We start from the raw sequence: 25,450 nt of genomic DNA on the forward strand, positions 1-25,450 counted from the left end.
AGAGATACATAGACTAGATAGGGAACAAGATTTTTTCACCGGTAACTTTTTTCAAAGTAGAAGTAGGATAAGGGGAGATGAATTACCTTCGAAACGAACGCCGAATTTAATTGTTGTGGCATATATTCTGACTGGAGATCAGCTTCGTCTAGTTTCTAAAACAAGAACAACATATTTTATTTCGCCACAACAGAGACAACTCTAATCAACATCATAACCAGCTATACGGCAGCTATACGGAGCCCCACTAATGTGCTCGGAGCCTACCCTAAGTAAGGGAGACTAGGTCTTAGTCAATCACGATGCACTGCAGGTTGACTTCTCACATGTCTTTGAATTTCTTTTCAGTGTGCAGTTGTCATCGTGATGTTTCCCTTAATCCTAAAAACATCGAGGAAATATACGTACGAAATACAAAACACACATCGGTACATGGCGGGATTCGAACCCAAGACCTGTAGATTACAAAGCAAATGCTTAAACCCCTAACCAAGGACGTTCTGTACTCCAATAATGTAGACTATTATAATAAAGCGTAAACACACTCTACTATGTGGCGTAGGATGTCAGCAATCGCAGTATGTTTTTGAATAATTATTTTCTTCACGCTATTAAACTTAAGTGGTAAATAAATTGAAAAAAAAACATCATGTGAGAAAGGGACCATAAACTACAAGCTGCCAACATTAAGGAAGCAAGGTTATGGTAACGGTAATTTTGACATTTGCAATTGAGACTTTGACAAAAATAAACAATGAAATAAAGTTTTTATAATTTCACGCGGATGAAGCCGCAGGGGAACAGCTAGTAGACAATAATTCCTTGTAAGATATAATACTCGAGGACACAAGTACCTAATACTCAGATCAGATATAAGATCCGCCATTAGATAGCGACCCCCTAATTGCCCGAGGCTTGGATTTCATTTGTCAAAGGCGAGATTACGACACGCGGGCGGTCGCCGTGGCCTGGGAATGGGGTGATCGTAAGATCATTCAGATTTCAAAGGCAATTTGTAGTATTCAGCGAATCTTCAAGTTGTACTCTTGTAAAATTGAAACGGTATAATAATTTTTATCTATACATATAACAAAATTGGAGTGTCTGTTTGTAACATCAAAAGAAAAAACCCAGATTTCGGGAAGATGGTGCATTTGCGTTTGCATTTAAAAAAAATTGTCTGTCTGTCTTTCCGCAAGCGGCGTTTGATCCTGGTAATCTCCGAAACGACTGAGCCGACTTCTACCTGACTTTTACTGAAGGGTAGGTGACATAGAGGGGCATAGTTAGGCTACTTCTTTATCCTACTATTGCGTAGACGAAGTCGATGGCAACAGTATTTAAATAAAGAATTTATGACGCCATCACAAATGAAAAATGATGTGCGATTGTCGATTGTTTCGCAGCCAATTCAACTGTTTAGTTGTACAACTAAAAATCGAGTAGTATGCGCTCTATATAAGCTCACAGGAATCAAATCGAGACTAAACAGTTGTGCGATAGTTTAGTTTCAAGTGTGCGCACGCTCTAAATCTACCTCCCCACTAAAAGACTCGAATACCCTAAGTTAGGGGTAACGAGACCATAATCAATGCTGGTCCACTGGGTGTTGAATTCACACATATTTTTAAATTTATTTGCAAGATATGTGTTGTATCACAATCTTTCCATCGCTTTTAGAACGTCGGGTAACATAAATATGGAATTTCAAAATTACCACACGTATACAGCGGGATTCGAACATAGAACCTGTAATCACTAATCAAGCCTTGAGCCACCGACGATGAAATTACTAAAATAATAGAGCAATAATCCTTCACATTATTTCAGTAACATGCACACTATAGGAGTAACAGGGAGTATCGTAATGTCCTCTCAGAATCGAGAACAACTGCATAATATTTACTTAACTATCATCATCAGAGGCACTACAGCCGCGGTTAGACCTAGTCCAGTAAATTCCTCCACATCGGTTTATCTTGGGCTTTTTCTTTTCAGTCCTTAATGCCGACATTTTTACTTAATACAATATTTACTTAATAAATTATTTTAATACAGACCGTCTGATGTCCATAGGTGAAGGTAATAAGTAAAATTATTAAGAGTGTAAACATTTTTCATAGATCGAAATTTTGATTTAAAATTTTTACAGAACACTTATTATTATAAGAAATTCGATTATAGTATGAAATGTAATTTTATTACATATTTATAGTGAAATAAATGTAAAATTTCAAAACCAATATCGTATTTTTATTTTGTTATGGATAAAAATTAAATGCAGGTTTATTTCATGCAGGGTAGTTGTAAAAATGAAATCGTATATTTTAATTTTGACAATATCCTGCGTTGTTTTCGGACATACTAATGATCGCGTAAGTATATTTAATTTCATAATATTTAAATACTAGTTGTTCCCGTGCGACTTCATCCGCATGAAATTATGAAAATTTTATTTCATTATTTACATTTGCCAAATTCTCAATTGCAAATGTCAAAATGACATAACATGACAAACCTTAGCAATCTCACTTTCTTGATGTTGGCAGCAACTTATGGTCTCTTTCCCACATTAGGGTTTTTATCCAAAATATTTACCCCCTAAGTTTAATGTCGTGAAAATATATAGCCTAAAGCGTGGCGTAAGTGTAGAGCTTTTTATTAAAAAAAAGAATTACTCAAAAATATGCTGTAATTGCTGACATCTTAGGAAAAAAAGAAGTGTGTGTTTACGCTTTATTATAATAGTATAGATATAGATTAGTTTCGAAGAATTACGTTGTTTTGTGTATGGAGAGCCTAACACACATTAGAAACGTTTCGTTGTCATGATTATAAACGGAGTGGCTTCACAATCCGTCATTGTCTCCGCCCTCAACAGCTCTTGAGGAGATACAAGAGGGGTGCGGAGGGCGCGACGGGCGCCCTTGACATCGTCACAAATAACGCCCAGCCCATACACGCCGAGGTCAAACGGGAAAATGCCGAGGCCGCCGAAAAGGTGAGTGAAAAATGTACCCGAAAATTTCGATTGGATTACATAACAGAAACCACCTTGTAACTTACCCTTAATGAGAGAGACTTCACTTTGTATTTAGTTTTAGAAATCTATACTAAGTAACCATTAAATAAAATTTCGATTAAAAGAAGCTGTATTCAACTGTTTTTAATACCGTATGCTGTATCTTTGCTAATATAAATGCGAACTGCTTCAGGTGTTTGTTAGAGTTGTAGCCTAAACTGCTGAACGGATCTCGATGAAACTTGGCATAGATATAAAGGATAGTCTGGAAAAACATATAGGCTACTGTTTTTTTTTTAAACAGTCGGGCAAAGTTGCGAGCGAAAGCTAGTTACAAACATACACGGGTTTAAAAAACTTATAGGTACTATTTTAGTTTAATAAAAATGACTTAAGTAAATTATATATTTCAGCCATTTTCTGAAAATCAACGCAAAATCATCCCGTCTAAAATAGAGCCTGGTGTTGTTTTCCAGGTAAACAATGTGAAGTCGTCCAATGTCCTAATTCAGCAAAGCTCCGTTAACTTTGACGACAATACCAATGTGGTCGTTAAAACCCTTATCTAGAAAGTAACATACGATTATGTAGGTTAAGTGAAATCTAAGAGCGCGCGTGCACCTTTGACTAAACTATCGCACAACTCTTTAGTCCATGCCATAATTATACGCACAGTTCTAAATTAACTGAACAGTCGAACTGTTCAGTTAACTGTCAGATTAAGCGTATATAGAAATTTAAACTAATCTATATTTTTTTAATAAAAAGCCCTACACTTACTTCACGCTTTAGGCTATGTATTTTCACGCCATTGCATTTAGGGGGTAAATATTTTGGATAAAAACCCTAATGTGGGAAAGAGACCATATGTTGCTGCCAACATCAAGGAAGCAAGATTGCTATGTTTTGTCATGTCATATAATTTTGACATTTGCAATTGACAATTTGACACATGTAAACAATAAAATAATTTTAGGCTTATGAAATCGCACGGGAACAGCTAGTTACTACTCGTAAAAATTTAAAAGAAAGGTAAAAAAATTACTTCATTCAAAGTGGAAGAGTCAAAATTCTTAGAGCATTCTTAGAGCATACCCTTCAACACAACTGTAGTTCGATTGTCGATTGTTTAGAAGCCTGTTTAGTTGCACAATTAAAAAATCGAGTAGTATGCGTTTTCTAAGCTCATAAGAATCAAAGCGCGACTAAACGGTTATGCGATAGTTTAGTCAAAGTTATAAACACGTCCTTCCCTAGTCCCTGCATAAAAAGAAATATTTGTTCCAGGTGACACCACCAAAGGAGATGGTGTTTGAACCAAAGTCGTTACGAAAGTCAACACCATTGATCACCAAATTGGATCTAGTTCGTGGCATAAGCAGAATAATTACATTGTCTGTGTTAGCGATATCTGCTATATTCGAGTTTTTTCCTTTCTTACGACAAGCTTATGATGGTGTTATTGAAATTATGTACAATATATGATTGATTACATGAAATATGTTTCTAATAAGGATATCATTTCATAAGCCTGGTTATGAATCTAATTCCTCTAGTATTTTGGATGTTTACACGCGTCGGTAATCACCTCTATGTTCCCGCCGTTATCCCATCTCTTATAAATATATGTTATATTCGATAGATCGCACACTTTTGACTAAACTATGGCACAACTGTTGTGCGATTGTCGATTGTTTCGCAGCCAATTCAACTGTTTAGTTGTACAACTAAAAATTGAGTAGTGTGCGCTCCATTTAGCTCATAGGAATCAAAGCGAGTACAGTCGTGCGATAGTTTGGTTTCAGTTGTGTGCACGCTCTAAAATTCAACATAAATAATGTATAGAAAAGAAAATTATCACATTTTTTTTAAATGTTAAACTTAGTGACGTAAGTATACGTAAAGTTTTTTTTAAATCATGTTGATATCTTCGATTTATGCAAAACGAATCCATTTGCTGCGGAGCAAAATTTTTGTCAACAAAAAAGTAGCCATTAGTCTTTATTTCAGTGTTATACTGGCGCTGAATTTCAAAGAATCATGATTACGGGCATTAAGGTGAAGTAAGGAATTATAAAAATGCTGAAAAAAGGATTATTTGTGGTTTATTTAACATGTGTGGTATTCTGTTATGGAACTGTTGAAGATGATGTAAGTATATAATAAATAATAATAAATTCATTTATTTAACAAAAAATGGTTACAGAAAATTTACCCAGGTTCCTCGCACTAGTCACAGTCTGTATCGCGGAGACCCAGCTCAGCGAATTAAATAAAATACTAGTTATACATCATTAGACGCAACATATCTAGCTATAATTGCAACGTAAACAAAGGTAGTAAAAGGAGTAAAACGTAATTGCGATAAATTATATAAGCCCTCAACATAACTATCATACGTCATCACAGTCATCACTCTCTTCATGTCACCTTTCACGCAATCCATCCATCTCTTTCTAGGTCTACCTTTATTGGTGTACATACTCCATAACTAAAGTTCTCCTTGTCACATGTGATTTTTCTCATAACATGCCCATGTCGAGCTAATTTTATTAATTTCTATCTCTCGCCAACGACCCGTTTGCGTGGAGTTAAGAAAAAGTAAGTAGCCTATGTGTTCTTCCATTCTGTACTCTACATGTATATCAATTTAACTAGATCGGTTCAGTTTAGGCTACAAACTCTAACATCCATCAATCTTAACTTTCGCATTTATAATGTAAGATTTAGCTTATTAAAAAACAAAACTTGGTCTTAAAACAGGAAATGGCGTTCATTATAAAACTGTAATTAATTTTGAAATTACCTTTTAGTTTAACACAAGAATTAAAAGACAGGAAGATGGTCATTCAATTACAGAAGGAATTACTTCAAGTACTAAAAACGATGAACCAATTTCCAGAGATAATAAAGATTTTATAAATTTACGAATCGGTGACGTAACAAGAGTGCTATCAGAAAATGTTCCTAAATTATCTACTATTAATAATATACTACCTTCAATACCATTACCAGTACAACTACTATTAAAAGATAATAATCAAAATAACGAATTAAATACAAAACCACATAATCTACAAGGTAAAGAATCAAACGAAATATCAAATAATAATAACATTGATTCTATTAAACCTCCAATCAAACGTAGACCAAGTAAGAAAACAAAAACGAATAAAATAGGTAACAACAACAACGATGCAGAAATCAATGATATTTCAAAAAGATCACAAACTCCAAAACAAAGAGAAAACAATAAACATAATCTAATTCTTGAAAATAAATTAAATAACAGAAAAATCGACAATGAAGACATAATATCTCCAAAAGATTATAACAAAGAACGTTTATTCGACGAAGCTATTATTCCATTGTTAAAAGTTTTAGGTAATTCCTTAAAATTGAATGAATTTGATACAAATTCAGTTACTAAACAGAAAAGTATAGAAAATAAAAACCGAGAAGTGAACAAAGCATCAAATAGTTTAAATACAAAAGATCTGTCCAATGTAAAACTAACAGAAATATTAGAAGAGCAAAACAATCTGTTAAAAGATATCCTTTTTAAAACATTAAATTATAAAAACGAAACAAAAGATAAAAATGAAAACGACACTAAAAAGATACATTTAATATTAGACATAAATAATTCAGAAGACAATGAAAATGGTAAGGATTTTAAAACAAGGCTGCTATAAATAGTCATACTATAAGTAATACGTATTAGTTAGTAGTGATTTTAGGAGCCGCACAACTTTGACTGAACTATCCCACAACTGCTGTGCGATTGTCGATTGTTTCCAAATGTTTAGTTGCACAACTAAAATCGAGTAGTGTGCGCACCTCGATATAAGCTTATAGGAATCAAAAAAGAGACTAAACAGTTCGATAGTCAAAGGTGTGTGCGCTCTAAGGTATAATATTTTAGTTGTCCCAGTAGTATACGCAATAACGAGAATTTTATTTAGTAAATTTTAATTGAAAAGGTTGTAACTAAACAGATGAATGAGATATCGATTGATCATTGACGCTTTTAGGAAATAATTGAACTAACATTTCGACTCAAAATATATTCAATTAAAATACTTGTAGTTGATTTCAGACAACCCGGACAATACAGTAAAGAAGCGAAATAACCTTGAAAAATTACTAAATATAATTTTGTATCGTGATCGTAATAATACTCTACAAAATATTAACGAAGACAAAAATGAAAACGGAGCAAGACTTGAAGAGACACTTAAAGATTTTAAGAACGATACAGAAAACCAATACGTTTACTTCAACGATCGTAATATAAAAACATATATTTATTCAACAAATGCACAGAAAAATGAACTATCAAGACGGTTATATAACCACAAGACTAATCCAAGACATCCATATACCGAAGTCGATTTGAAGAGATCTAATGATATGGGAAATAATCAAAATATTAGAGTCATTTTTATACCAAGAGACGAAGTAAAGATAATGCCATCAAAAAATTATGAATTGTATAAGAAACACCAATCAAATCAACTATATCAATATGCAATGCCGGGATTGAATTTAGATCGAAAATTTATGTCTAAATGCCCTTACCATGGCTTAAATTCTGGTATTTAATATCATTTACTGTTGGTTATAATCGTTTTTGAATAAAATATTTCGCATCCCTTTCATCGTGTTTATAAGATACAAAAAAATAAGGCCGGCTTCCTAACAAAATAAATTAAAAAAAACACTAAAAAGTAACGAAATCAGTTGTATTAATTAGACCTCCTAATAAAAGCCTTTTTACGATTTACATGACATTTAACATGTTATTGTAGAGGAACCAAGATTCGGCAGCTATTTATTTTATGTAATAGGTAATAGTATTTTCATACATTATTTTCTTAGGATCCACGGAAATCTGTTAATCATGGTGTAGCCGCATTTTATTGATCCCTTCTTGTATTCTCTGACATTGAAGAGGGCTGCTATTGTGATATATGGATCGGATTTTACAAACGACACGTTTTATTACATTTTCGAAATATTTTTCTATACTTTACAATCATTTTAAGTACGTAAAACTATTTTAATATTGTCAAACATAACATATTCTTCTCTTAATGTGATCATTTTAGCTCGTTTCTATTCACACATTGTGCCATAATATCTAAATCCACATAACTAGAGACGATTGCTCTTGTATAACAGTATCATTATAATTTTATAACTAGCTGTTGCCCCGCGACTTCATCCATGCAATACTAACATAAAAAAGTAGTCTATATTACGACTGTCTATGTCAGCTACCCTAAAGTGAAAGTCACGTCAAAATTATCCCAGCTGTTTCGAAACAAACGCGGCTTGCGGACAGACAGACAAAAATTTTTTAAATGCAATTTTCGTTATCAGCAACACCTTATCTTCCCGAAATCTGGAATTTTTATTTTGATATTACAAACAGACAGTCTAATTTTATTAAATATATACATAGAAAATATACATAACATATGTACTCGTATATAGATATCGAATATAGATTTTACATATTAACGATTACAATGGTATCGTAATAACCAACATTTATATTATCCTGTTTAAATAATTTTCGCATTGGATAGAAACCAGTTACCAATTTTAAAATAATCTGACATAAAAATAGGGCCATAAAACGTAAAATCAATACCAAAAATAAGTATCCTTTTCCGCATTCAAGTTAAAGGCGTTACAAGTTATAGTCTACAACTTGGTGAGTATACGATGTTTGAACACGCGAGGACCACTCCAGTTGGCGTGTTGTATAGCACTAAGCCAACATCTTCCGACTTCATATTGATTTGCCCTGAAACTTATCTTTTACCCTTAGTTTACAATGTTTCTGTGTACTAGATTTTTTTATGAGACTCAAGATGGCAAACAAGATACAATTTCACTGACTACATTTGCAATGAGTTAAAAATAATGCAGACACATGTAACTTTTAACACTTAAAAAGGGAAGGCAGATAAATTTCCTATACGTATTATTCCATAAATCCATTCACTACAATATAATTGTGAGCGTTTTCGATCTGTAGAAAAACAAAACGTGGAATGTCTTACACTTTTCTCCTATTTTCTTTAAGGTAGTGGTCACTTAATATGACAAGACATTTTAACATGTTCTTTTTATCTATACTCTATACTGTATACTATATATTTATATAGTCTATCAATACTAATATAATAAAGCGTAAACACACACTACTTAGGGGCGTTGGATGTCAGCGATCACAGCATCTTTTTGAATAATTCTTACTTTATTAAAAACCCTACACTTGAGATACGCTTTAGAATATATATTTTTGCGCTATTAAACTAAAGGGGTAAATAAATTGGGAAAACCTTCATATGGGAAAGGGACCAAAAACTACAAGCAGACAACATCAAGGAAGCAATGTTGCCATGTTCCATGTTATCCAATGTCAAAGGCTTTCGTTGTGCATTGAATTTTGACATTTGCAATTAAGAATTTCACAAATGTAAACAATAAAATTATTTTTTATAATTACACTAGCTGTTGCCCTGCGACTTCATCCACATAAAATTATAAAATTTTTATTTTATTGTTTACATGTGTCAAATTATCAATAGCAAATGTCAAAATGACATGACATGATGACAAAGTATGACAACCTTGCTACCTTGATGTTGATAGCAACTTAAGGTCTCTTTCCCACATTAGGGTTTTTATCCAAACATTTGCCCCCTAAGTTTAATGGCGTGAAAATATATAGCCTAAAGCATGTCGTAAGTGTAGGGTTTTTTATTAAAAAAAGAATTACTCAAAAATATGCTGTAATTGCTGACATCTTAGGCAACAAAGAAGTGTGTGTTTACGCTTTATTATAATACATGCGGATGAAGCTCATCGCTAAATAAGGGTCATATCTAAAGGGGTTCATTTTCTAAAGGTGTTTCATATAAGAAAATGCCTAAGAAAAAAATCACTTCCTTTTATAATAATTAAGGTGAAAGCTCTCGGAGCTCTGCCAAAAAGTATTCAAAAGCTGCTTTACCCAGATGGAGTGGTTAAGTAGAGACGGAATCTTTTACATTTATTCTAACTTCAACTTATAATGCACTTAGGAGAAAAAATGTTTTTAGTGAATACATTTAATAATGCCTAATGTTTTTAAAAGTTTTGAAAACAAATATTTCTTTGAAATGAGATGTTTTAAAAGAAATCTCGTTCCCTAAACATCTTGATCAGGAAACTTGACCGAAGAGAATATCCAATTAAAAGTTTTCTACGTAAACAGTGGCGACCAAAATTAAGTATGAATAAAATTATCTTTTTTATGAAATTGTACTTACTACCATTTATATGCGACTTGTCTTGCCTGTGTTCCTTCCAGATTTGAAAATACGCACTAATAAATATTATATATCATTCAAAGTTTAACATTTAAAATTATTATTAACTAGTTTTCGCCCGGGACTTTATTCGCGTGGAATTTAGAAAAAATAGATCTACATTTGTTATGCCTATGTGTTCTTCCAGACTACCCTCTATTTTCAAATTTTATTAAGATCTGTTGAGCCGTATAGGCTAGTAAGATAGATAGAAAAAAGATGAGATTTTTTTTAAAGACGATAACCCAAATTAATAAAGCCATACTTGTCACTTATAATAATAATAAACGAAGATATGATTAATTGCTTGTTATTGTAGTTAATAATTGTCGGATATTCTAAACAATTTGTTACTGAAGTGCGAGTCATACGCCATTGAGATGAATCGAACTCAAAACAAAATGGCGGTCGATAGACGACAAGTTTGCCAGTCGCTTGATTAGTTTACAAGATTTATTGAAAACCCTTTATATAAGTAAGGGTGAATCTTAAATACATTACCTAAGCACAAATAGATTCAATAATAATAGAGTAAGCATAGTCGAGCTAAATTTTATTGTCGTGTTTCAAGACATACTGTTGTGAACAGCGCCATCTGTTATTTACTATCCTAACAAATTTCAATAGAGATATTTTTAGAAGAGTTTCTAAAACAATATTTAAAATTACTGCTACCAAATTCAACGCAATGAAAATTAAATAGGATGAAACTAGTCAGAAAATCATATTAAAATTTCATCCCCGAACATTCCGTACTCCAGAAGTCGGGACAAAAGGTGTCCGTTAATAATGTATGAGGTGAATTTCGTGGCCCAGTTTAGTTTTTACGAAGGACCGACCCCATTAATCTTTGTTACGATTTTTACCATCTCATTCTTTCCTACAGTTATAGTCTGTCACTAAAGTGAATTTTGTTATATCAGTAAAAATATTCAAGTACAATAACAGATTCTTTAATGTAAACTCAGTATCAATAACGCTTTGGCTATATAACTAGAAAAACTTGTGCTTAAAGAACCAATACCTATCCTTTCAAGTACATCTAGCAACAAAAAAGGTATCAAAACTATACAATCAAAACATATTGTTAATATATGTAATACACGGTTTATTTTACGCAGTCGTCAGTACTATAGGTTCCTTTCGGTTTCGCCTATCGACGGAAAGGTGTATTAATTTTCCCTACTATATTTGACCCGCATACTAAATTAGAGGTAGTTAAAATAAAATGTAGTGCAAATATTCGTAATAATACAACTAATAACAAAACAGAATCTAGATTTTAAACACGGCTTTCTATACAAGCTTTTGTATAGTGTCTAAATACGTTAATTAAAGTTTAACAAGCCGTCCTCACTAGTTTTTCCCTATAAAGAGCTTTACCGTTTAGATATTATTCAATAAATTATGAAAAAACACCTTACAAATAGGCATAAAGTTTTTTCATAATTCAATCTAAAAAGCTCTGTAGCAAGGACGAAGACACGAACGACTTTTTTAAATGTACGCTATAAATTCAGTACCCTACCGGATATCGCATTCATTATTAATTTCAAAGCAATGTAGCGCTTTAAAGCTAAAATAGTCCGACAGAAGGTGACATGGATAACGAAACGTACGCCAACTGGGCAAAGTTCCAAGCGCTGTCGTGCTTTTTTCATTTCCGGCAAAAATTAAAAAACTTTCACCTTTCCCCGTCTTTTGTTTTTTATTTGCGAAAGCTTTGAGTTCGCGAATATAATGTATATAGAGGCTTTGTATTTGGACGTCAAGGGAACTTTTGACAAACAATTTCACTGATTAATTAAATTTTTGCACATAAGTACACATTGTTTCTTGAGCTTTTAACAAGAAAAATAGCTTACTTATTTATGACTCATTTTCTTATCTTACCTCAGTCATTGTCCCAATTCCTACTACAATAGTGAAATTCTACAGCAGAGGAAATAGTTTAATCGGACTTTCAATTAAAATTTTAGACTTAAAAGCTTTGTGGTATTTCCTTATAAAACAAAGCTCTCACAAAGTTTCACCCCTCAAAACTTAAAATGGTTTCAAAGTTAATCAAGTTACTTTGATAGTTTCGTCTACTTATCACAAGTAGACTGTAAAAGTTAAATAGTTGGTAAACTTTGGACTTGTGACAAAATGTTTTATATTTCCACTGTGAAAAAAACATTTACATCTCCGTTCAAGGACCAGCTTTTGCCCCCGACTTAGGTATGGAATTAAAAAAAAAAACAAAAGTAAGTAGCCAATGCGTTCTTCTAGACTGTCATCTACATCAATGCCAAATTTCATCAAGAATTTTTCAACAACAAACTAACAAACATCCATCTAAACAGTGGTAGTGCCCGCTTTAATATCTTAGCACTGCACGCCCGGTGAAATACCACGACCACACAGAAGACAGGCGTGAAATGGAAGCAATTCCGTGTTTCGTCTGATGAGTGTGGTGACGGAGGCCTAATTTAAGTCCCTTTCTCTTTATCACCCTTTTCTTCAAGAAGAGGATGGGAAGGGGATGTGGATTTGACGGTGGAGGAGATGCATAGGAAGGGGCAATATCCGCGTCATGTGCGTCTCCTCCTCCGTCGGATAATGGTAGGCAACGCATCTGCGATCGCGGATGTCTATGGGCAACGGTCGCTTCGCCATTTTGGCAGATTCAGGTGACCGCTTGCTCGTCTGCCTCCATATGTTATAAAAAAAAATCTAAACTTTCTCATTATAATATTGCTAAGATAACATTAAGCCTACTGTTATTTCTATTTACTGAATTAAAACGTGTATGAAACGATCCGTGTAATTACAATTTGAAATCGAGCAACTTTACGACAAGCCTCGACATAAAGACGAGATGAGGTTAAACAATGAATAAGCAAAAAAAAGTACAGTCGAGGTAACTGGCAGTGTTCCACTTTAAAAGCTATGACACCTTATAAACTATGACAACGAGCAGTTAAACGAATATGCCGGCACGTCCCGGTGGAATACGACGAACATACACACCAGAAAACAGACGTGAAGGGGAAGCAATTCCGCGTACAATCTGATGAGTGTGATGACAGAAGCCTGATTTTAGTCCGTTTTCATTACATCCTCATCTTTTAAGGAGAGGGTAAGGAAAGTGGATATGACGGTGGAGGAGACGCATAGGAAGGGGAAATATATATATTCCCTCCTCCTATATGTCTCCTCCATCATCATCGTTTTATTTAAATAAAACTAGTTGTTGCCCGCGACTTCGTCCAGCCAACGTGCAGTTTCGGAAATTACGGAGCAGACGCGGCTTGCGGGCAGACAGACAGACAAAAAATTTTTAAATGCGATTTTCGTTATTACAAACACATCCCGAAATCTGGAATTTTCTTTTGATACAAACAGACATTCCAATTTTATTATATGTACAGATAGAAGATCAAAAATATATCCAACAGTGATAAAATTTCTGACAAAGTCCTGAAAGATTCAGAGATCAGGAATGAAGAATAAAGATGCAATGGAGTATTATAAAAGTTCGTACGCGCGGTAACTTTTGCAATTTTGAATGTTAGATAAGCATTTGACTTGGAGTAACTCCACTACAAACTTTCTTTGGTAATTAGTTTTTTTGTTAAGTTTTACTGCAAGCATAAATAAAAGGTTTGTTAAAGATTTTTATTTTACAGTTTTGATTTCTCAAGGGGAGGGACCATAAGTGATCATCATCCACTTGCCCTTATCCCTAACGGAGGGTCGGCACAGTATGTGCTGCTCTTCCATACATCTCTATCAGTCGTCATATCTGAATCCTTTCTTAAGCATATCCTCTTTCACACAATTCATCCATACTATCTTCGGTCTTCCTCTTCCTTTGTAGCCAAGGGGAGGGACTATAATTAATTAATAAAAAAGAATTAGGAAATTTTGTCTACTAGGACTGAAGTGTAAAAGAATGTAAGGAAAATACAGACGAATTTATTAAAAGAGAAGTTATAAAACAAAAACTATTTATGTCAAAAATTTCGAAAGATTCGTATTTTATACCCGAAGGTTAGTTTCACTTTTTTCAAATTAAAAGCTATCAAGTAGTTTTCTAGATTTTCTTAAAAAGCGTACCAAAAGTCGAAATGTTTTATCTCAAAGTCGATTTTCATTTCGTCCCTGGCATTTTCAAACCGTCTAATTTTCACCATTCATATAACATTTAGAACTGCGAAGCGTCTAATCCGTTTTAGCCTCGTGTTAGCACGAATGTAATCCATCTTACCGCATTACGTTAATCTCAGTTGACAGCAACAGAAACAGAGCAATGTGTCTTCTATACTAATATTATAAAGAGGAAAGATTTGTATTTTTATATGTATTGAAATAACTCAAAAACTATTGGGCCGATTTCAAAAATTCTCACACCATTAAAAAGCTATGTTATCACTGAGTAACATAGGCTATATTTTTTAATTCCACGCGGACGAAGTCGCGAGCAACAGCCAGTATACTATATGTTAATGTGAATTTTTAGATAGATTTGATGATTGTCGTCATGTTCTCCAGAACGGCTCAAAGGCTTTTCCCTTAAAGATATAATTATTTTTATATATTTTTGTATATTTCAGATAGCTTCAACTTAAGATGGTTTTAGTTAACTTGTCGTATTAGCTTTATTGCGACCAGCTGTTTCAAGTTGTTACTTAACCCAATTAACTCCACGATACTTGTTCCAAATTTAAATGCACGAACTACACCTGGTTTCTTTAGTAATTCACGTCTACTTCGCCTTAACTTAAGCTAGTTTAAGCTTGACCTGAATTTACGGTACGATAACTGCCCATTCAATATCGTAAATTATGATTCAATAGAGAATATAACTGAAGATATATTTTACAATATCTATACTATTATAATAACGCGTAAATACACACTTCTTTGTTGCCTATGATGTCTGCAATCACAGCATATTTTTGAATAATTCCTTTTTTAATAAAAAGCCCTACACTTACGTCACGATTTAGGCTAAATATCTTCACGCTATTAAACTTAGGGGGTAAATATTGTAGATAAAAAGCGTAATGTGGGAAAGAGACCATAAGTTGCTACCAACATTAAGGAATCAAGGTTGTCATTATGTCATGTCATTTTGACTTTTGCTATTGATAATTTTACATTTGTCAAATTATCAATAGCAATAAAATTACATTTTTATAATTTCATGCGGATGAAGCCGCAGGGGATCAGCTAGTATTCAATACGAAGGCTCCCAATCATACTAATGTTGTAAATGTGCAAGTTTAGATGGATGGATGGATATTTGTTAGAGTTTGTAGCATAAACGGCTGAACGGATTTCGATGAAATTTGGTAAAGATATAGAGGATAGTCTGGAAGAACACATAGGCTATTCATTTATGTTTTTTTTTTTAATTCTACGCGAACAGAGTTGCGGGCCAAATCTAGTACATCTAAATTTTTTATGTTACTTCATAACCTCGCTCCTGTTGGTCCAATTTACATAACTCTTTCTTTATTCGCTACGTAGTAAAAGTCTTTTGGTACAATTTTTCTTAAAATTACAACTATCTAATAGTTTTTGTTATTCTGAAAAAGTGTACAAAAAATCTTTTTTCTATTCTAAAATTATGAAGAAGAAAGATTTGTATTTTATTATTCTGTATGTATTAAAATTACTCAAAAACTATTTGGCCGATTTAAAAAATTCTTTCATCGTTAGAAAGGTAATTTATCTGTGAATAACATAGGCATTTTTTTTAATTTCATCAGAGCGAAGGCACAAGAAACAGCTAGTTAATTATATGATCAAAAAATACATTTTTGAAATTGCAATAATATTCAAAATACAAAATGCATTAACTTGACTTAAATGTACTGCGAAGTTTTCTATACTGTTCTCTTGATAAGAAAATAATTTCCCAACGGTACTATACGCTTGTAACCTTAACGAACCGAATTCACGTGAATATTTTATCACAACTAAACGGAATTTATTGCCAACCACAAGTCTGTTTAATTATTTTACGAGAATATGAATTTATAATTTTCATTTATTTCTATTTTAGAGATTTATAGTTCACTAGCTTTCGCCCGCGACTCCGTCCGCGTGGAATTAAAAAAAACAAAACTGAGTAGCCTATGTGTTCTTTCAGACTATCCTCTACGTCTATGTCAAATTTCATCGAAATCCGTTCAGCCGTTTAGGCTACAAACTCTAACGAACATCCATCCATCAAAACTTTTGCATTTATAATATCAGTATGATTAATTGCCATCCATAAGTATGTTAATTAAAAAAACTATATGATAAAAAATAGACTCCACAGAGAGTAAAAAGGACATTATAAAAAAAAAATAAAAAAAAAAACGAAAATGGAGAACTGCAAATCCACGCGGGTGCTTTTTACTTTTTATTAAACCTTCAAATAGAATAATTACATTTTCATATCTGTTTATAAGGCAGAGTTAATACTCGACGCTTTACCAGGCAATGTTGCATTTTGAGCTAAGGAATGCTGCTAAATGTTCTCGATGTTTGCTCTATGTATCTTTAAAAAAGAGTGTTTTCAAAACATTTGTCGCTCAATAGCGTCTAGCGCAATTTTAACGCCGCGTCAAAAAAAACGCCCGTGTGTATGCGATCTTATGTCAATCAAAATACAATATAATTCACCTAACCACGTTAATCAAAATTTTCAAAACCATCAATCGCATGTCAAGTACAAAGGTTAAACGAAGGTTTCAACACCATATCAAACTTAAACCGATAATTTTGAACTCCGTACAATTTTTTATGCTTCATCATCAGTCACTCGTTCTAAAGACTCGTGATGAAAGGCTTACATTAATTAAGTATTCCGAACGTTCAGTTCATTTATCAAGTTCGTCAATTAAGTGTTTCGGTTAGTACAGTTCGACGCCTAGTACTATTGTATAGTTGGAAAGTAAGAAAGAAAATTGCTATTCCATTTCTACAGGGGCAATAACCTTTAGATTTTTCAAATTGTAATCCTAATTTTGTCTTAATTCAATATTATATAAGTATTAATTAATCGCGATAATATTTAAGGTAAACAAGTTTTTTGTTTTAGATGCCGCGAAACTTCTACCAATTAGATGCATTTCTTAAACTCTTTTATGTAGGACCTTAACAGTGTCAGTATTTTTGAGTTAACAAAACAACGATGTCTGCCAAAGCGGTTGATTGAATTAATATATGAATAAGTGAATGAATTGTTCCATATCGTTACTTCTTAATACCATTTAGTTATTATTTATTTAATGTATACGTAGTTTTAATAATCTTTCTTCGTGCTAAACTATAATGTATTTTATAATATCAGAGTATATCAGGAGACAACAGACCACTCGTGTACAAAAAAGGTCAGGAGACTCAAACTCGACCGCTCCGTGTCAAGAGGACGGAGTTTTTTTTTTAATTTTAATCCTAAGGCAAAAGCAGATCTATTTCTGAACGTTTTTGTCTAAAAAACACTTTTATTCATACCTTCATGGTGTTATTAATTAAATAATAAGTAAAAAATGCAATATTTGTTATTGAAAATTCGCAAATCGATAAATTGTGTATGTTTTATAAAAAGTGGATTTCACCAGCGACTCCTTTCGCATGGGATAAAAAAAAGAAACAAGTAGCCTATGCATTTTTCCAGATCCTCTATAACTATGCCAAATTTTATCGAGATCCGTAAAGCAGTTTAGGCTACAAACTCTATCCGTTATCCATCCAACTAAACTTGCATGTGTAATACATATTAGTAAAATAATATGAATTCCTTAGCGTTGACAAACACTAGAAAAAGGGGAAACAAAGTTGTCTAAATTCATGTCATTTTTTTTAAATCAAGTGACACTTTATAAATCCGTGACCTTGAGTCATTCACTAAAGCAAATTGCAAAATGGCGGCATCTTTTTGTTTTTTTTTGTCATCATTTGGTGCATCGTATGTTGGCATTGTGCCATAGTACAAAGATTGTATGCTCTATACTTTCGTACTAAGTATAGTTAAGTCTATATGAATTACTTATGTACATATAGAGTAGGCATAGTGGACACTTCACTTGAGACATTTTTCTCATGATCCACTAACACTATCGGTTAGGCTAACCAAATGTCAATATTAACTAGCTGTTCCTCGCGACTACGTCACCGAGAAATTAAAAAATAATTAAAAAGCCCATGATACAGGTAAATTAGATTTCTAACGGTGAAGGATTTTTTTTAATTGGCAACACTAAAAATTTAACTAACAATATTTTAAATTTTTAATACTCAGTGTTGCCGTATATTAAAAATTTAAAATTTTTAATAGTTACTCAGTGATAACATAGCTTTTTAATAATGCAAGAATTTATAAATTCGGTCCAGTAGTTTTTGAGTTATTCCAATACATCCAAAAATATAAATCTTTCCTCTTTATAATATTAGTATAGATTTAATTCACTGGACGAGAATGCCGTCAAATGTGATCTATTTAAAATATTTGCCAGTTCAATTTATTTTAAAACAATCGCTTTGCGGCTTTCTACTCTGTTGCCCGCAAATATTTGCTTTCACTTCTTTTGTTGTTTGAACAAATAGAAACAGATTAAATATTTTGGTTAATGTTTTTGTTGTGTTAGCTTTATAGTTAAAATAAGAAATGATTGTTAACTTTTGAACCATTAAAGTAACTATTTAGTTATAATTTTCATTGCTGGCAATATTTGAAATTGTTTTAATTAGTGTTGTTATTTGAGTTTTTAAGTAACCAGTGGACCAGTAATAGCTTTGTTTAGCAGATATATGCAGGCACCAGGCTTTCCTTGAATGAACACATGAATTTAGAAAAAAGAAAACACTTTGGTACATGGAAGGATTCGAAATTTTCCATTCCATTCCATAACTAAGCTGAAACATCAAGGATGTATTACACAAAGAACCACATTAAAATCATTGGACAACTATCTTTCGCCCGCGACTACGTCCGCTTGGAATTAAAAAAGTAAACGTGAGTAGCCTATGTGTTCTTTCAGACTATCCTCTACGTCTATGACAAATTTCGTTGAAATCCGTTAAGACGTTTAGACTACAAACTCAAACAAACATCCATCCATCTAAACTTTAGAATTTATAATATAAGTACGATAGTACTAAGAGGCATATAGCAAATTTTGATATACAGGTCAATACTGAAACGAATATTAAACACATTTCTTCGTAAATCAATCGAACAGACGTCATATTATTTAAATTTGGAATTGAAGTCAATACACAAATTTCGTTTTAACATTAAGCCAATAGTTCTACATTTTTTGGTATTTAAACTATTTTATCCACGTCTTGGACACCCTGTAGTTCTAACAAAACATTTATAAACATACAATAGTCTAAGAGTGGGTTTTATTCGTTTCCTTTCTTTTTACAGCTCCGTAATCGTAATAAGATTGGGGCTAAAGTGATATTGGATTTTTATTACTGTACCCACCCGGTTTAACCTACAGCCTACATGTAATATGTGAAAGAAAAATTACTCACACTTTGTTCAACGCACCGAATTCGTATTAAAATAACTTATGTAGTAAAAAATGTTTAGGGCCTGTCCCACTGGCTGATAGAGGCTCAGATACGTTAAAAATGACGCCACTGTCAGATAAGGTAACAAAATCCGATAATGTACATATTTTATACGTCGGATTTTTACAATTTGGTGGGACAGGTCCTTAATATCAATCCAATTTTGCTTCCAGCCTCACTGAGAATCTAAAAATCTAATTCTTGCTTATTATATATGCAAAAGTTTAGATGTATGTTTGGTCGAGTTTGTTGCCTAAACTGCTAAACGAATCTCGATGTAATTTAGCATAGATATAGAGGATAGTCTGGAACAATCAGGCTATTTTCATGTTTTTTTTTTTAGTTCCAAATGGACAAAGTCAAAGGGCGAAAGTGTAAAATATATATGATGCCATATACTACGAATTACGAGTACATCAATATAAAGGCTGGCGACGCGTATTATCCGCGGTATTATTAATGTTTTTCAATCCATTTGGTTCAAATTTAACCGAATTTAGTAATGTAATAGCAATATAAAAATGTTCACGGATATAGCAAAATTATTTGTAGATAAGACGGAATATCGATTTCACTGCTCGAGGGAAGATATCAAATTACTACAAGAAGCGCTTAAGAGCCTGTTTTAGTAATTGAATACATTTTCTCGTTGTTTATAACAAGAGGTAAGTAATACAATATACAAACAATAATTTAAGGGTATTGTATTAAGGAAACACAATATTTATTTATATATTTATTTCTTAGTTAATCATGTAAACATGTTCAGTAGAGATTATATCGGTTCGCATTCAGTAGCGAACATAGTTTAAAATCCGCGGAACGTTTTTGCGGGTACCCGTATACATTTTTATTCAACCGCAAATAAGGGTAGATTCGAATCTTTCTCCGGTTCGGTCGAACGCGGGGCCTGCGGAGAGGTGTGCGGTAGAGACGTATGCAAGCAGCCGAACGAGTCGGTCGGTTACAAGTGAGTTAAGAAGTCATCGGAAGTTGCTTGACCACTATCGCAATATGTCATTTTTGTTAGCGAACGGGGTCGCTTTGATTTTCAGTTTCGCGTTTGGAACAATAACGGTGTATACGGCAGCGTTGCTGGCGTCTATGGACTTGACAGAACTTGACTCGATTGACACCGAAAGTAACCAGGCACCTAAAGGCGATGAGGACATCGACTATGTAAGTACCCCTATATTATTTTTCATCCCTCTTGTTTACATTTTGACATTGTGACGCGGGACCCAAACCCGTCTGGTTCGGCACAATTTTTATACCAATAACAAGTTTTAGAATAAGACCATATGTTTGACGACTTGTTAACACGATCTCGTTAAAGTTATAATGTCTTAACGCGTGCCAGTAACTGGCACAGAACAGTAACTGGGATAAGTTTCTTTGTAATGGCATGTTCTGAATTTCTTCCTCAATCTAACAGAGCCAGTTTTAGCAATATGTCGATTTGATTTTATAGTAAAGTTTATATTCTAGTCAAGGTTAAACAAACGTAATGTTTAGAGGACAATTACTTGAAATACGACCGTCTAGGTCCACATCGTAAAGCTTTTAGACAATAAAACTTCATCGTTTAGCCTTGACGAGCCTTAACTATATCGCCTGTGTATTATTTCTATACTAATGTTAACGAGGAAAGATTTGTATTTTATGTAATGAACAAGCTGTTCCCGTTCGATTTCATCAGCATAAAATTATTTTATTGTTTACATGTGTCACATTGTCAATTGCAAATGTCAAAATGACATGACATGACAAAACTTGGCAATCTTGCTTCCTTGATGTTGGCAACAACTTAAGGTCTCTTTCTCACATTTGGGTTTTTATCCAAAATATTTACCCTCTAAGTTTATTGACGTGAAATATATAGCCTAAAGCGTGACGTAAGTGTAGGGCTATTTATTAAAAAAAGAATTATTCAAAAATATGTTGTAATTGCTGACATCTTAGGCAACAAAGAAGTGTTTGTTTACGCTTTATTATAATAGTAATGATGTTATAGCGTAAGTTAAAATGTATGAAATTTATAAAACTGATTTGCTAAATATCTTTTTGTTTCCTTTCGTTTTGCTTCAACATTCAGAGAACAGTTGCGTGAAAACTGTATTTACATTCGAATATTTTCATAGGAATATTTAATCTTTGTGCGTTCCAGTTATATATTTACTCACGTAGGAACACATTAATCTTACTTAAAGGGGAGTTTTTTGCTGCCTTACATTTTTCTATCAGATAACACACGCCCTGTGTCTACAATCCGACCCAATTTTATCTTTAAGGTGTGGCTACGTAAAATGTCCATTTTATTTTAGTGTTTTTTGTATACTTTTTTCGCAAATTTTCTCGTCTTTTGAGTTAGAATAGTTTGTTTATAACTATACTATCCAATTCTGTGAATTATTGACAAAATAGGTAAGAAGAAATGAGAAAATCTTTTTCACATTACACTGGTTGTAACTATTTTTTTAGATTTTTTCATATCTTACTAATATTATAAATGCGAAAGTTTAGATGGATGTTTGTTAGAGTTTGTAGCCTAAACGACTGAACGGATTTCGATGAAATTTGGCATATATGTAAGAATAGTCTGGAAAAACACATAGGCTACTTGCATTTGTTTTTATAAATCCGAGCGGACGGAATCGCGAGCGAAAGCTATATTCTAAATATATTCAACTATTATAGTTTGTCTGTTTTTAATACTTTAGTGTTTAATACAAGTTTGTTTTTATTTAGACTCTCTTTGACCAAATTATGCATTTTTTTAAATTTTAACTAGAAGTGTTTGTCGTTGATTGCTATTGATTGATGTCTTAAAGTTTTTTTAAAGTAATAGGGATGAAAATAAAACAATATTACGTACAGGCAATTATTTATTATGTTCAATATAAATCTTAAAATACCGACATGTTTGCGGTTATGTTTGGATTTAAAATTAAATTAAGAAAATCATATTTATGATGACTATTGTTATTTGAATGGAATTACCAGAATAATATACGATAATCACTAATGCTATAACATACAACAAGCGATATTAATGGTTCAACTATGTCTATTTAATAAATACGATTTAAAAATAAAATTTCATATTATTTAACAAATACTCAGATGGAATGTTGAAGATACTTAGTAAGATTCAGAAATTGATTTTTAATATCCAAATAGTAGAAATATAGATAACATTTAAATTTGAGTGCTATGTAACTACAACCAAAATTATTAAAAAGAAAAAAATCAATTTGTTTAGTGCAAATACAACCTCTTTGGCTGACAAGAATTATAAATACAGCCAAAGAGGTTGCATATTGGCCGCCAAGACATCTATTTAGAAAAAAGTGTACAAGATGTGACAGTAGAAGAAAAAGTACGTAAAACAATGTAAGCAATGAATAAATTGTATATTTTCTGTAAATATAAATAAAGCAAATTAATAACGATGGTACTAGTTTACATTTAATCACAATTGACAATAACGCCATCTGTTTATTGACATCTAAAACTAAAACGCGTAAATGGAATGCGTCAAGACAAGAGGTTTGTCTTGTGACTTGTTTGTCATCTTGTTTGTATATTACGATTTCAACTATGAATAAAACGATTACTACGTTTTTTTTAACATCAGATGTTAAAATTAATGTAATTGAATGGTTATTTGCATTTACACAGCACTCAAAGTAATTGAAGAGCTTTTACGATTGTTTTTTTTGGTTAAAAGGACCGAAGTTGAAATTAAATAAATGAGCGACGACGGATATATTAAAAATTGACTAAAGACAGACAAATTGACATACTTAAAATGCTTACTGGTGTACAATAACTAATAAATATTACATAACTTCTATATGTACGCATATCTGAAGAAGATTACATGAAAGTAATGATACAATGTGAATTAAACTTTATTTTAAAGACGCAGAGTTGAAATTCGTACATACGAAGTGTAAGATTGGAATGGAATTAATTGGGGACATCTTTGCGAACTTTGTGTCCGCGGAACGAAGCCTGAATTTTAGTCGCTGCTTTGTTCAATTCAGGATCGGTGAGATCTATTTTCTCGATGTCCTCCTGCGAATAAAAAGAATCATTTTAATTAAAATGCTTGTATAGTCACTTTTAATTAGAGTGGTAGACCTAGAAAGAGATAGATAGATTGCGTGAAAGGTGGACATGCTCAAAAATGGAGTGACTGAGATGAAGTAAGATTAACCTGGCTAAAAGTATGGTGTACCTCTACTGGAGTATAATAAATACGGGGAAATGGTGATTTAGAAGAACAGTTGTGACGCAAGACAGTGGTGGACGAAAGCAAAGTTGTAGAAATGTACCGGCGCATAGAAGCAATTCTACGTTCAGACTGATAAATGTGCGTACCGGAGGCCTAATTTAGGTCTCCCTTTCCACCTTTTTTTGCAACAAAGGATGGGAAATTTGATTTAAGGAATCGAATTTAAATTGTAAGTACACACACATCCAAGACAGATTATTTTGTATTAATGTATCTGTACTTTGTTATATATTTTATACCTTATCTTGTTGCTCCTTGTCTTTCTCGACCTGCGTCTGCTTGCGAGCCTGGTGACCGCGGAACGAGGCCTGGATTTTGGTAGCAGCGTTACACAGCTCTGTCAACAAAACATGATGTTAGTAAATTATTTCCTATCGCAGATTTAATTGTATTTTAGAAAATACATTAATAGCCAGTTAGAATATTTAACATACAAAATTAGTCGTCAAGATTCTGCAAACTAAAATTAGCAAATATTTTTTAAAAACATAGATGGCGTTGTTCTTAATCTTTAATTATGTTTTAATCTATATCTATACTAATATTATAAAGAGGAAAACTTTGTATTTTTGTATGTATTGAAATAACTCAAAAACCACTGGACCGATTTTAAAAATTCTTTCACCATTAGAAAGGTTATTTATCTGTGAGTAACATAGGCTATATTTGTTAAACCACGCGGGCGAAGTCGCGAGCAACAACTAGTTTATAATAACAGAGAATATGTATTAGTTGAAATAATATAAATATCTCACTAATATTATAAATAAGAAAGTTTAGATGGATGGATGTTTGTTAGAGTGTGTAATTTAAACTGCTGAACGGATTTCGATGAAATTTGGCATAGATGGATTTTCTGGAAGAACACATAGGCTACTTACTTTTTTTATTCCTCGCGGACGGAATAACGGACAAAAGCTTGTATTTTGTAAATGTATTTTATAATCTAACAATTGTATTTGTATAAAGACAAACAAATGAACGCGCGTATTAAAATTAAACATTATAAGGAGAATAAATAAAAAATAATGTTAACATCTAAGCTAATCCTTGAAATTCTCGTAGAGGATTATGTAAGTCATAAGTACGGTTAAGTACAATGTACTTTCACTTAAGAGCGTAATCTTATTAGTGGTGTATTTCGGTTTACCGCTAATTACTAACAAAGCTCACGTTAATACTTTAAGCCGCGAGCAA

General features: G+C 32.7%; 1 protein-coding gene across 1 annotated transcript in view; it reads right to left on the reverse strand.

The window, feature by feature from the left end:
- Positions 1–23,434: 23,434 nt before the first annotated feature.
- LOC106108778 (sperm surface protein Sp17) overlaps positions 23,435–25,450 on the reverse strand; it is a 38,421-nt gene continuing 36,405 nt past the window's right edge. The window contains exons 3-4 of the mRNA XM_013290042.1: positions 24,493–24,590; positions 23,435–24,033 (exon numbers count right to left, since the gene is read on the reverse strand). Coding sequence (XP_013145496.1) covers positions 23,926–24,033; positions 24,493–24,590 — 206 coding nt within the window. The 3' untranslated portion in view covers positions 23,435–23,925. The remainder of the gene's footprint in view (positions 24,034–24,492; positions 24,591–25,450) is intronic.

The sequence above is a fragment of the Papilio polytes genome, unplaced genomic scaffold (assembly GCF_000836215.1).
Source record: "Papilio polytes unplaced genomic scaffold, Ppol_1.0 DF821400.1, whole genome shotgun sequence".
In the NCBI taxonomy this organism is placed as follows: Eukaryota; Metazoa; Arthropoda; class Insecta; order Lepidoptera; family Papilionidae; genus Papilio; species Papilio polytes.